The sequence below is a fragment of the Pan paniscus genome, chromosome 18 (assembly GCF_029289425.2).
Source record: "Pan paniscus chromosome 18, NHGRI_mPanPan1-v2.0_pri, whole genome shotgun sequence".
NCBI lineage: Eukaryota > Metazoa > Chordata > Mammalia > Primates > Hominidae > Pan > Pan paniscus.
The window spans coordinates 64967621-64982871 of NC_073267.2; the positions used below are offsets into that span (position 1 = coordinate 64967621).

Consider the following 15251-nt stretch of genomic DNA (forward strand, 5'->3'; position numbering starts at 1 on the left):
TGGACTTCAAATTTAGTACAAATATTCTTATTTTAATGATGTTTACTTTAAATTTATGACTCCCCCTTTCACCCAGGTGACTCCTAAATACTTTATGATATTGTAATATTTTAATACTCACTGTTGGATTTAACTGAAAATGTATCCCAGCAGCCCTTCAGGCACTAAGTATACCACACCCTGGCTTGAAGCTCTGTAAGAGCTGGGCCATCTCTGAGGCTCCAGCTTTTCCACTACGTCTGCTGAGGCCCAGCTTGAGATTGGTTTGTGGTCTCAGTACATTTAGTTGCTCCAGTTTCAATTGTCTTGGCTGTTCTCAAGTAACCCCCTTTTTTCTTTTTTTTTAAATTGATGGAAATCCTTGTTACTATCTTATTTTAAACATGTTTTTAGAACTTCTTGAATATTAGGTAAACCTAATTCAAGATATATTATTCAAGAATATGGTATTAATTTTATGGTTTTTCAAATGAACTTTGAATGAATTATCAAAGTGCCGTTTTAGACAGTCTTGCTTTTGTGAGTCACATGACACCCCATTATGTTGACTGCCATATCCTTTAGTTTCACAAGTCTCCCCTCAGTAATGATGACTACCAAAGTCTTTAATTACCAAAATCATTAGATATCTAAGATATAATGAGTCTAATATTTAGGAATATTTTCTTACCACCTCTTCCCGGCCCTCTCTGCTTCCCAACATAGAGACATACAGTATTTTTGAAAAGGTTATTATTTTCTCAACTCTTGGATCTTAAAAATATAGTTAGTTCTAAACCTCATGTCCTGTGTAATTGTTCTTCTGGCATCCTTGAACAATGATGAAGTTGTCTGTCTACAGAATGGTTCTACTAAAAGTTATTCTTTGAATTCTAATGTGGCATAATGGGTGTTCTTAAAGTATGTTTTAGTCATACTTTTATTAACCAGCTGTTTCACAAGTATCCCTTTATAAGGATATGGCTTAGGGCATAGGGAATAAAATAGCTAGTAGGAAACATTGCAAAATGTGACATGAATTAAGAGTCTGTTAGTTTATCTCATGAGAGAGAATACATGCTATGTCACACTATAAAGCACTAAGTGGGCCGCAGCTAGTTTATGAATGGAAACAAGCCATTTACACTGACTGTGCAGTCAGTTTCCTTCATAGGCTATATCTCAGTTTGCATTAAAAGCATGTTGACTTTAGAAGCCATTTAGTATATATTATAGATAAATAAAAATTGTCTGTAGTGGGCATATTAGATATATAATAAGTCCCCCCTTATCTGTAGGGGATATGTTCCAAGACCCCCAGTGAATGCCTGAAACTGCAAGAAATACCAAACCCTATATATACTAACTTTTGTCCTAAACACACATACCTCTGATAAAATGTATTTTATAAAATAGGCACAATAAGAGATTAACAGTGATAACTAATAATAAAATAGAACAGTTGTAACAATATAGATAAGAGTTGAATGTGAATGTGGTCTCTCTCTCTCTGTCAACATCTCATTGTACTATATTCATCCCTCTTCTCCTTATGATGAAGAAAGAATAGAGAAGGATAGCATGAAATGTTATCACCCTACTCAGAATGGCATGCAATTTAAACTTATGAATTGTTTATTTCCAGAATTTTTCATGTAATGTGTTTGGACCATGGTTGACTGTTGGTAACTGAAACCACGGAAAGCAAAATCCCAGATAAGGGAGGCTATTGTGTTTTCTTTAGGAAAATTCCTTTAAAAGCTTATAGTGAGCTTATAGTGGCTAGCATTAGGCCTAAAATACTCTGTTGTGGGCGTTTCATTTCCTTAAAGTAATAGAAAGGTTTGTTTTTTTAATTTAAAAAGAATTTCTGATTTAGGGAAAGATTGCAATTAATAATGAGTATTATGATCAACAGCTACATGTACATATCACTTTTAAGATCTTTAGAGAGCTAATTACTTAGGGAAGATTCAAAGACATTTATATAGTTTATTTAAGTATCCAAATGCACTACAATTATTTGTAGTTTTTAATCTAAAATGAGCCTTTTAGAAAACCTCAGTCACACAACTACACACACACACACAGACACACACACACACACCCTACATATATACTTGTTCTAACAAAGCTAATTTCTTCTGGAACTTGGTAAAATTCTGGAATTTGTGAATATTAATAGAGAAATAAAAAGAGTATTAACTAGAGTTTTTGTTCTAATCCTGTTACTACCTACCTGTATGTACTTGAGAAAATTAAACCTTTCTAAGCCTGCATTCTCACTGACAAAAATGGGGATAATGACAGAAAATTTATAGAGTTTTGAGGAGTAATAAAGTTACTTATGTGCTGGCACATAGTAAGTGTTCAATAAGCACTAACTTTTACTTTCTGTCTCATCTAGATGTTTCTGTTCTTTTGGGAAGGAAGCAGCAAGCATTGTTTAAAAATATCTTCCTTCTTTTGCATTTTTTCTCTTCGAAGATTTAAAAGAAGAATTACACAAAGAACTAGAACTGCACATTTGTTAAGATTGTCCTTTTAAAATTATTTTCTGTTGCAAGGAAAAAATAAAAGATTGATTATAGTGTCATAATTCTTCAATCTTCCTCATCATTTTTTTAGTAGAAAGGAATGTGCTTGATGTAGTCAAGAAAAAATGAATAAACTAGCTTTAGTGATACTGAGAATCTATGTAAGTGACTGGCTTTGGTTGATGGATGTCTTAAATAGTAGGCTGAAGAATTTTATATATTGCTTGTATGCTAAGGACCAAGAGGAAGTGGGGGACTCTGGGACCAAAAGCACAAATGAGATGTTAACCTGAGAAACATGTCGCTTAGTCTCCTCCTCATCTGGGACAGGATGGTGCAAAGTTAAGTATGGGGAAGGTACAGAGAATACTGTATTTGAAAGGAGAGGGGAGTGGAGCTGTGAAGCCAGTTTAAGGTGCAATAGAAGGGAATGCATTCACATAAGCTGTCTTCTTTATAAAGTTGAAAGTGAAGTACCATTTGTACCTCACAAGAGTGAGGTAAAAGTGGAATTGCAACTTGAAAAGCATGGAACATATGTAACATTTTTAGCATCTCTCAGTGGTCCCTAACAGGAATATGAAGGCAAGATCAGGAGAGGTGGCTGAGGATGTGTGATTGGCACTGTGGGCATGGCAGAAGTGAAAGATTCTAAGTAACAGGTCATACAGAAGTATCCGACTCCCAAGTCCAGTGTAGATAGTCAGGGAGATGTTGCCAGAGGGAGTGGATAAAGAGGGATGATTGATCCAGATGTGACCATTAGGTTGTCATGGTCTATGCAAGACCAGATTAGGGAAGAAATAAACACTAATGGATAATGAGGGGAAACTGAAGAACTTAGCAGAGATTAGAGTCATAAGTTTGTTTCCATGGCTGAGGTAGAGTCTAGAAGAATATCTGTGGCAAGATGTCAAGTGAGTCATCAATGTGAGTATTGAGGATACTGAGAGAAGATGAAGTTAGAAAGGAAAACTTGGGGGCTTGAATCATTGGGGTATATAGATGTCTGTTGGGAACCATAAAAGATAGTGGCAATCATGTTCCCCTCTCTTTGATTGATTTTCCTTTCCAAATAAAGGATACATTCATACTGTGAGCCTTGAATGACTGTACAAAATGGAAATGTGATATAGAGGGCAAGGTCTTATTCTATGAGAGGTGACTTTTTATTAGAATTTCCATTGAATTGCTTCTTAGGAGGAATGGGGCCTCCAAGGCCCATGGGTGTCAAATTTAGGATTTTAATTATTTTGTACTCTCAGTGGAACTTTATTCCTTAAGAATAAGATGTCACGCCAATATGAGAGTTATTAAAAATCATTTTATGAAAAATACTACCTGCACTAATATAAAACCAAACCTGTATTTCATTGTATTATGTTTGGTTAACAGTGTAGCAGCAATTTATTTTTCAAGGTTTTCAGTATGACCTTTTATGACCTAAATCAAGTGTATTACAAATGGTTGTTTGACTTTTTTAAAAAATGAAGAATTATATGGCAATTAAAAACTTTAATTTCTTACACTGTTTTGTTAGAGATTTTATGAACATTAATTTCAACTTACTGTTTTTTTCTTGGATTTTATACTAAGCAAATACAAGAAATTTTACTAGATCAGGATGCAGGGAATTTTTAGAAATATTTCTTTGCCAAGATAGTTATTCTAGATATATAAGGATGTGGGGACCTCTGGTGGCTTAGTTTATTTTTCTATCTTAAAAAACAACTATGCAAAATAGAGAGCCACACACAGAATTCCAATGGGAAGGACTTCAGAGATCGTTTAGTTAAATTTTTTCATTTGACAGGAGAGGGCACTGAGGCTCATAAAGGCTAAATGACTTTTCCAGGATCACACGGCAGATCTCAAGCAGCAACCCAGTCCAAGAACACTTTCTGCAGCTTGCAGCTGTCCCCTTAGAGAGGAAATAATCAGATAAATGTGAAAAGTAAATATCCTGTAGCACATTATTCTATAATTCCATACATTTTATCTTAAAAAGGCAACTTGCATCCATGCCATCATCCACATCCTCACTCCCTCTACTCAAGGTCTTATTATCTCTCCCATGATTGCAGCTGCTTCCAGACATTCTCCCTGCTCTTAGTCTCTTCTTTGGTGCATACACTCCTTACCGCTGAAGTTACCACTTAAAAACTTGGACCTGGTCATGTCATTCCCTTGCTTAAATGTCACCTCTGAGATACCAATGCTTACAGTTTTCTTAATATGATTGACAAGACTTGAAAACAGGTCCATTTGGAAAAAAAATGGTATTTTTAACTACTTCTAGTTGCATTCTTTATTTATCAAATGGAAGTGGTAAGATTTACCTCAAGGAATTGTTTAGAGAGTTAATCATATAAAGCCCCTAATATAAAATACCCAGCACACAGTAGATGTTTAATGGATGGTAACTCTTATTGGTGGATTTAGCTCAGTGTTTCATAAATTTCTACCCTACTGAATGGAGAGCTTCTTGAGGGCAGGGACTTTGCTGTCATGTTTGTAGGGCTTAGTGCAGTGCCTGAGCACCTACTATGGGGGAAAAATTAATGAAATAAAATAACATATGTAAAACACCTAGCATGATGCCTGGTTTGTAGTTATAATTCAATAAACAGTAACTATTGGCAAAATCTCACTTATTCTTAAAAAGCCAACATCAAGTATTAGTTCTTCTATAGAGCACCCTTAACAGAATTAGCTTTCCTGTGTGCACTCTCTCCCTAGGCACCACCTTCCTCTTTGGCTGCATTTCCCTGGCCCCTGACAAAATTAATCCTTTCCTACCTCTTGTTCTCATACTCCAGGAAGGATAGTTAGTGGAGAAAATAAGGTTTTTTTTTGAATCTGACAAATCTTGGGCTGAATTCTGGCCATGTGACTTGCATGCCTTTAGGTAAGTTAATTAAGCTATTGAGCCCCATCTATAATTGGGGGTAATAAGGGTAATGACACTTAGCATATGGGGTTATTAATGTGTTGTTCTATACTATTAAAATATTGATCTTCTTTAGAGCAGGAAATAGGGTCCTATTAATCTTGCCTGGTATATAGTAGGTGCTGAAAAATACGTAATAACTTGAATATGGCACTAAAACCTTGTTAATGTTAGGAAACCATAAATAAAAACAAGAACAATACAATTGAGGCATCACAGAACATCAAGTGGAGAAAAAGTAGAATTAAAAATGCTAAAGCAAAAAATGGTGTTAAGCAAAATAGCTGTAAAGCCAATACTAAGAGTTTTTTTAAAAAGCAGAATAAATGACAAAACATAAAGTTCAAACAAATAGTAAAAATATGGTTGACATTAGAATGGATAGAGAAGATGAAAGGCAAAGAGAAAAGAAAAAAAAGGTTTTCATATAAAGGGATGGGAGTTTCACATAAAGGGATGGGAGTAGTAGAAAATGCAGCTTGAGGAGAAAGATCTTAGTAGCTACAGCTTTACACTTCCAGAATTCCAGACACTGACTTGTTTCACCCTCACAATCACCAGGGAAGTAGTGATCTTAGCCCTCTTTTTAGAGTTGAAATGGTTCATCAAAGTTAAATGACATACTAGTTAACACACAAGCAGACCCAGGGCTTAGAAACAGATCTCCTGAGTACAAGCCCAGTGCCCCATTACCTCATATAACCTATGTTCTAGAAAGGTAGATGATTCAATATATTGATAATGTATAAATTAATTTACTTGGCATTTAATGTCTTAGGCTTAAGACATTGTTATGGAAAGGTATATTTGTCTTTCAGTTTATGCCAGTTCAAGTACCAAATGATGAAGAAAAAAATGATCCTGTCCTTTTTGCCAATAAAGTCCGGAATTTAATGGCAGAGTAAGTGTCTATATTTGATTATAACTCATAAATAATTTGAAAATTATTTGTGCATGTCGTTTAACTCATTTTAAGGATTTTTTTTAACCCCTGGAGGCCTCGTTCCCCAATTCATTTTGATACGTAAAATAATGTGCCCAGGGATGAGGTCAGTATAACAATCTATAAATATTTTCCCCAGCTGCATACCACAAATAAGGAAATATATCTTTACCAGAAAGACTGGAGAGGATACAATAACCAGAAAAGACCAGTTAGTGCCTTGCACAGGGTGGATTCTCCTAAGCTGGCCCGCCACTGTCAGATGAACCTTGTGATGATCTCAGTGGTTCCTGCCGTGGGCCACCTTCTATCCCTTCGACCTTCATATAGCTGCCCAAGGATGAGTGTTTCTAAGGCATTACTGACTATAGCACCAAAAAGGAGAAAGTTTGCAATGCAAAAAGAGATGCATAGAAGATGGAAAAAGTCACCTCTTCATGGATGGCTATAAAATAGGATTTAGAAACTATAAAACATAAGGTTAATATTTTCCTGCACATAAGGGAGTTCTAACTGGCCATTATTCTGACTAGATAAATCACCCCCTATCTTGTAATGAAAGAATGTATTATACTATACCACCACCCAGGTAGCCTCAGAGCCCTCCAGGTGTGCATCCTCTTCCCACACACCACCTCCGTCATTCCCAGTAGTAGGTTTGGAGCTAATAGACCAGCAGTGTTTATTCTCTTAGTAAAAATTCAATGAGAACTCTGAATTTAGCTTCATAGCTGAATTTAGCTTTATAGCCAGATTTCATATATATAGCCAGCCATGTATATATGTATATGTATGTGTCTCTATAAGTATATGTTTTATTCTAATATATGTATCTTAATATTTTTCTGCAGAATAACTATTTTGAAAATAGAATAAATGTTTGGCAAAAAGTTTGCTATTAAGTGTATATAGATATGCTTGTTTTATCTAGTTTCCAGATCAGCTACAAAGTTAGTTTTTATGTTTTCTTCTCTTCCTTTCTTATGTTTTCATGCCAGCTTATATCCAAAAGGTAGAAAGCAAGATAATTATTAGAAATTGAGAGAACTGGGCTGGGCGCGGTGACTCACACCTGTAATCCCAGCACTTTGGGAGGCCGAGGTGGGTGGATCACAAGGTCAGGAGTTCAAGACCAGCCTGGCCAACATGGTGAAACCCCATCTCTATTAAAAATACAAAAATTAGCCAGGCATTATGGCAAGCGCCTGTAATCCCAGCTACTCAGGAGGCTAAGGCAGGAGAATTGCTGGAACCTGGGAGGCAGAGGTTGCAGTCAGCCAAGTTTTCATGCCACTGCACTCCAGCCTGGGCGACGAGCGAAACTCCGTCTCAAAAAAGAAAAAAAAAATTGAGAGAACTTATATCAGATATTTTGGCTTCCCAAATTGTGCTTAGAAACAAGCGAAGAGATTTGTTTAGACAGCCTTTTTCTGAATTCAAAGGTGCGGAGGTAATAATGACTTGTGATAAAGAGTAAGAAAAACCTTGATTAGCTGCACAACTTTGGACAAGTCTCCTCCAAATCCCCTTCTCCTCACATGTGAAATGGGAGTTAAAATTATTGCCTTGTCTTTCTCATGGTTTTGATTATTAGGAGACTCAAGTAGGAAAGTATATGATAAAAGCATTGGAAAACACAAGTACTGTGGTAGGCCCTCAAGTTATTTAACCTTATCTTTACATCAACTCTATGATATAAGTAAGAAAGCTGACTTGAGGAGGTGAGTAGTTTGCCCAAAGTCACACTAGGTAGTGACTGTCTGGGCTAGAACTCAAATCCACATTTCCTGTTACCAAAGCCCAAGCTCTTAACTATTATACTGTACTATTTATTATTATAAGTCCCAAAATATTTTAAAATTTAATTTTCCATCTTATATATTCTTATACCAAAACACTTATTAATCAAAGAGCGTAGAAAAAATATTTTAGATAGAAAGAAATTTTTTTTTTTTTTTGAGACAGTCTTGCTCTGTCACTCAGGCTGGAGTGCAATGGCGCAATCTCGGCTCACTGCAACCTCCGCCTCCTGGGTTCAAGTGATTCTCCTGCCTCAGCCTCCCGAGTAGCTGGGATTACAGGCGCCCACCATCATGCTCAGCTAATTTTTGTATTTTTAGTAGAGATGGGGTTTCGCCATGTTGACCAGGCTGGTCTCGAACTCCTGACCTCGGGTGATCCGCCTGCCTTGTCCTCCCAAAGTGCTGGGATTACTGGCGTGAGCCACCGCACCTGGCCGAAAAAAATGTTTTATTCTGATTGTATTCATTCAAAATTTAATGTTTCTAGCAATGATTCAACAAAATCCAGTACAGCTTAAAGACATAATTTTATGGTTTTCACTGAATATTTGTGAATAAAAATTTAGTAAAGAGGAATGTTTATCTCATGTACTGCACCTTTTTTTTGGTATTCAGTGTTTTTCCAGTTCTTATAAATATGTATTTTTTTCAAATCTAATTCACTATCATTTAATTTGTGAGCAGTGAAGTAGGAACTAGGAGTTATACTTTCCCTTAAGGATGGAGGATGTTTAGGTTTAGAAGAAATATCTTTTGCTTCAGTATTTTTGGAAGATTGCTATGTAGCAAGAAGGTGATCTCTAGCTATAAAAGATGAAAAACATAGACAGCTAGCAATTTGGATAGATTGTTTACTTACACTATATACAAATGCCATTTATCTGTTTATTTTATTTTATTTATTTTTTGATACGGGGTCTCCCTCTGTCACCCAGGCTGGAGTGCAGTGGTGCAGTCTCAGCTCACTGCAACCTCTGCCTCCTGGGTTTAAGCAGTCCCCCTGCCATAGCCTCCTGAGTAGCTGAGACTACAGGTGTGCCTCACGTAATTTGTATATTTTTAGTAGAGATGGGGTTTCACCATGTTGGCCAGGCTGGTCTCAAACTCCTGGCCTCAAGTGATCTGCCTGTGTTGGGTTCCCAAAGTGCTGGGATTACAGGTGTGAGGCACTGTGTTCGGCTCCATTTATCTGTTTAAACAGTACCCTCCACAGGCATTCTTTTTTTGTCCTTACTATAACCATTTGGAATAAGGATAGTATTCACTCCTATGTACAGATGAGAAAAGTGAGGCTTCATCCACAGCTGGTGAAAAACTCCACTAGGACTTGAACCTAAGTCTTCTAATTACTTTCCATGAGACTGAAGGCAACTATTATTATTATTATACTTAAAACACAAAGCAAAAATTATCAGCTACACATACAGAAGCATGTAGATATAAGGAGATTAACTTGATCCTTAGTAAGTCTGTGAAGAAATAGAGAAACATGTCTCTTTGTCAAGAAAAGCGAGAGTTACTGGTTTAAAAAGTAGTAAATACTTTTTCATTTGCTGTCGTTTGGAACCAGTTAAAGCCTAGTGAAATATGATTACTTTTTTTTTTTTTAAAAAGAATTTTAGTTTGCTTCTTAATACTTTTAGAGCTCTGGGAATACCAGTAACAGATCATACCTATGAAGATTGCAGATTGATGATTTCAGCAGGACAGCTAACATTGCCTATGGAAGCTGGGCTGGTGGAATTTACTAAAATTAGCCGGAAATTGAAGTAAGTGTATTTTAAAATGACTACACTTTCATAAAGTTGTCCAAAAGGGATCTGAAATCCTGTTTATTTTCTCCTGCTTTATTAATGCTCAGCTCTAGTTCCCATTTGGTGTATATTAGGAAAGTCAGAGTTGTGAATGTATCTCACATTTTATTCATCTACTTTTGCTTTTTCAAGAACAGTTAACTCAGAGATATGTGCATTGGTCACAGGAGGAGACCAAGGGATAATAAATGTGGATCCACACAGATCTGCCTCCCTACTCAGAGGGAGTTAGTGGCTCAGAGAAGTTAGTCCTGCCACCTTCTTACAAGGACAGCATCATTAGATGATACTGGCATGTGGTAGTCAGAACTTCACATGTGAAACATGAATTGATTTGTATAGTTGCAATTCTTACCACCACTGAACATTAAATACTTGCCCTAGATCTGCCTTTTTTTCTGGATACCTATTTTTTAAAAAAAAGGCAAAAATCTTCTTCCTGCTCTTTTGATCTAGTTTAAACCATTGAGAACATTCTTGTTGAGCTTTTTGCTATAAAAGGTGTAACCCTCAACCTCCCTCTACCCTTACTGCAGTTCATTCTGTTCTCAGCCCTAACTGGAATTTGCAGAATTTATTAATTAACATCCTGTCTATGAAGGAGCTGAAGAACCAGTTACTATATCAAAGTTCAGTATTAAAGTATAATATTTTGATAACTGATATAGAAAATATTATTTATATTGTAAGATAATAAAAATGTTTTGCTTTTGTTTGCATATTATAGTTACAATGTTCTGTAGATTTAAAAAGTTTAGTTAGTCACTGAAATTGGGCTAAGAATATATGTTAGGTCATTTGTTTAATTCAACAAAGCAAAGATAGGCTATGATGTAAGCTACAGTACATTTTCCAGTGTTTTATCACCGTGGTTTTTCATAACTAATCTTGGAGGACATGTGTATAGTCTAATGAATCCCCCTATCATAACATTTTGTGAAATATGAATTCATTATCAGCCTGAAAGCTTCTTGAAAGCAAGAATTGTTATTTCATCTTTAAAAACTTAATACATACTATAGACTCACTAAGTAATGTTTAGATTTAAAATATTTGCTTTCTTATTTTCTTCTCATGAATAATTTATTATTCCACTACAATGTTCTTCTTTTCATATACTTTTCTTTCCCTGAGATATTTGAGATAATTGCCAGTTATACAAGTATCCTTTAAAAGATTAAATGCCTGCATATATGTTGAATATGTGCTTTTAAGTACCTATTTTATTCTCCTTTACAAATTTAACACTTAAAATATTTTTCTCTCAGATACATTAGTAAAATAATGATCATAAAATGTGCATGTGAATTGTAAAGGGCTAATAACATGTATCTATAATTCTTTGTTTGTTTAGATTAGATTGGGATGGTGTTCGTAAGCATTTGGATGAATATGCATCTATTGCGAGTTCCTCAAAAGGAGGAAGAATTGGAATTGAAGAATTCGCCAAGTATTTAAAGTTGCCTGTTTCAGATGTCTTGAGACAACTTTTTGCACTCTTTGACAGGGTATGTTAAAATTTAATCTTTCACATTTTTACTCTGTCAGTCCTACAGTGAGTAAATCAATATGGTAAGCAATTTGAAAAACTTGATAGGTCAGTGTTAGAAGAATCAAGGCTGAGCCTATGGTTTAATTGCATGATTTTGTTTTTTTCTCCTTAATAGTAATATTAATAATTGTGTGTGTGTATTGTAACATTTATTATACTGGCATATATAATAAAATATCATATATCATATCATATCATATATGTATCTATTATTTTAGTGTAATATGATATAATATATGTATCTATTATTTTAAATACCAGGTCAGAAATAAATATTGTGACCATATAACCACATTTGTGGTATGGAACTGGAAGAGTTTATATCATTGGCAGGAACTTTAAAATTTATATCAAAACTCATACATTGATGACATGGGTGTTTAGAATTTTATTCTGAAGGTTTTAGACTTCCACAAACCTGTATGAAGACCAAATAGATTTTTATTTTCAAGTGACATTTTGTAACAAAGATTTTAATTAAAATCTGGCCATTTGCCATTATATTGGGGATACAGTTTGCTGCTTATGAATATTTAAGTACATGCAATTAGATAATTGAATTGTCAAAAAGTTTCCCTAGGAAAACTGTTCACAACTTCAGGTTTTCTATTTTTTAATTTGTGTTTTAATATATAAAATTGATAGTATACAGAAATTAGCCAGGCATAGTGGTGCACACCTGTAATCCCAGCTACTCAGGAGGCTGAGGTGGGAAGATCACTTGAGCCCAGGAGGCAGAGGTTGCAATGAGCCAAGATCATGCCACTGCATTCCAGCCTGAGCAACAGAGCAAGACCCTATTCTCGAAAAAAAATTGATAGTAAAATGCACTCTTTTGATTACAGTTCTATGAGTTCTAACAAATGCACAGAAGCATGTAACTACCACTGCATTCAAGATACACAGGAGTTGAAAATATATATATATTTTCTTGCAGCTATTCCATTTGTAGTCAAGCCCTTCCCCCAGTTTTAAGTCCTGGCAGCCAGTGATCTGTTCTCCATCAATATAGTTTATCTTTTTCCAGATGTCATATAAATGGAATCATACAGTATATAGTTTTTTGAGTATGGCTTCTTTCACCAAGTATAATGCATTTGAGATCCAGGCATGGTGTTTTATAGATCAATAATTAATTCCCTTTCATCGCTGAGTAGTATTCAATTGTATGGATGTACCATAGTTACTTTATCTATTCCCTAGCTGAGGAATATTTGGTTTGTGTACAGTTGGGGGCAAATATGACTATAGCTGTCATTCTAAGAATTTGTGTATAGGTTATTATATAAATGTAGGTTTTCATTTCATTTTACTTGGGTAAATACTTAAGAGTAAGAACCCTTTGTTTTATCCTATTTGAGAATTACCTTATTTTGCATTCATTCTGAAGGATATTTTTGTTGTACAGGCAGGTCTTAGAGATGTTTGGGGTTTGGTTCTAGCACTGCAATAGAGGGATTATCACAATAAAGTGAGCCATATGCAGTTTTTGTTTTCCCAGTGCATAGAAAAGTTTATTTATAATATACAGTAGTCTAGTGAGTATGAAATAGCATTATGTCTAAATAAACAATGTGTATACCTTAATTTAGAAACACTTCACTGCTAAAAAAATGTGAGCAATCATCTGAGCCTTCAGCAAGTTGTAATCTTCTTGCTGATGGATTGTCTTGCCTCAGTGTTGATGTCTGCTGACTCATCAGGATGGTAGTTGCTGAAGGCTGGGCTGGTTGTGGCACTTTAAAAAAATAAGACAACAATGAAGTTTGCTGCATTGATAGACTCTTCCTTTCATGAAAGATTTCTTTGTAGGCTGGGTTCAGTGGCTCATGCCTGTAATCCCAGCAGTTTGGGAGGCCAAGGTGGGTGGATTTCCTGAGGTCAGGAATTTGAGAACAGCTTGACCAACATGGTGAAACCCTGTCTCAACTAAAAATACAAAAATTAGCTGGGCATGGTGGTACATGCCTGTAATCCCAGCTACTTGGGAGGCTGAGGCAGGAGAATTGCTTGAGCCTGGGAGGCAGGGGTTGCAATGGGCCAAGATCATGCCATTGCACTCCAGCTGGGCAACAAGAGCGAAACTCCATCTCAAAAAAAAAATTATTTTTGTAGTATTCGATGCTATTTTATAACATTTTACCACAGTAGAACTTCTTTCAAAATTGCTGTCAGTCCTCTCAAACCCTGTCATTGCTTTATCAACTAAGTTCATGTAACAGTCTAAATCAATTGTTGTCATTTTAACAATGTTCACAGCATCTTCATCAGGAGTAGTTTCCATTGCAATAAACCACTTTCTTTGCTCATCTATAAGAAGCATCTTATCCATTCAAGTTTTATCATGAGATTGCAGCAACTCAGTCACATCTTCAGCCTCCATTTTTAATTCTAGCTCTCTTGCTAATTCCACATCTGCATTTACTTGCTCCACTGAGGTCTTGAGCCCCTCAAAGTCATCCATAAGGGTTGTAATTGGCTTCTTCCAAACTCCTGTTAATATTGATATTTTGACCTCCTTCTATGAATCATGAATGTTCCTAATGGCTTCTAGAATGGTGAATCTTTTCCAAAAGGTTTTCAATTTGCTTTGCCCAAATCCACCAGAAGAATCACTAGCTATGGCAGCTATAGCCTTATAGCATTTCTTATGGCAGCTATAGCCTTATAGCATTTCTTAATAAGGCTTCAAAGTTGAAATTACTCCTTGATCTATGGATGGCAGAATGGATGTTGTGTTAGCAGGCATGAAAACAACATTAGCCTATTTCTATATCTCCATCAGACCTCTTGGGTAACTAGGTGCATTCTCAGTGAGCAGTAATATTTTGAAAGGAATCTTTTTTTCCTGAGCAGTAGGTCTCAACAATGTTCTTAAAATAATCTTTAAATCATCCTATGAACAAATGTGCAGTCATCCAGGCTTTGTTGTTCCATTTATAGATCACAGACAGAGTAGATTTAACATAATATTTAAGGGCCCTTGGATTTTCAGAATGGCAAGTGAGCATTGACTTCAACTTAAAGCCACCCACTGTATTAGCCCCTAACAAAAGGATCAGCCTGTCTTTTGAAGCCTTGAAGCCAGGCATTGATTTCTCTCTAGGTATGAAAGTCATAGATGGCATTTTCTTTCATTAAAAAGCCATTTCATCTGCATTGTCATCAATTATCTTAGCTAGATTTTCTGGATAACTTGCTGCAGCTTCTCCATTAGCACTTGCTGCCGTACCTTGCACTTTTATGTTATGGAGACAACTTCTTTTCTTGAACCTCATGAACCAACCTCTGCTAGCTTCAATCTTTTCTTCTGCAGCTCCCTCACCTCTCTCAGCCTTCACAGAATTGAAGAGAGTTAGAGCCTTATTCTGGATTAGGCTTTGGCTTAACAAAATGTTGTGGCTTTGACCTTCTATCCAGACTATTCAAACTTTCTTCATAACAGCAATAAGACTGTTTCACTTTCTTATTATTTGTGTGTTCACTGGGGTAGCACTTTTAATTTTCAAGAACTTTCCTTTGCATTCACAGCTTGGCTGTTTGATGCAAGAGACCTAGCTTTTGGCCTGTCTGGGCTTTTGACATGCCTTCCTCACTAAGCTTAATCATTTCTAGCTTTTGATGTGAAGTAAGAAATATGCAACCATTTATTTCACCTGAACACTTAGAGGCCA

General features: G+C 35.8%; 1 protein-coding gene across 2 annotated transcripts in view; it reads left to right on the forward strand.

The window, feature by feature from the left end:
• LPCAT2 (lysophosphatidylcholine acyltransferase 2) overlaps positions 1 to 15251 on the forward strand; it is a 76810-nt gene that overhangs the window by 31182 nt on the left and 30377 nt on the right. For both annotated transcript variants that reach the window (XM_008963877.6, XM_034940191.3), the window contains 3 exons: positions 6285 to 6367; positions 9855 to 9980; positions 11380 to 11533. In XM_008963877.6, coding sequence (XP_008962125.4) covers positions 6285 to 6367; positions 9855 to 9980; positions 11380 to 11533 — 363 coding nt within the window. The remainder of the gene's footprint in view (positions 1 to 6284; positions 6368 to 9854; positions 9981 to 11379; positions 11534 to 15251) is intronic.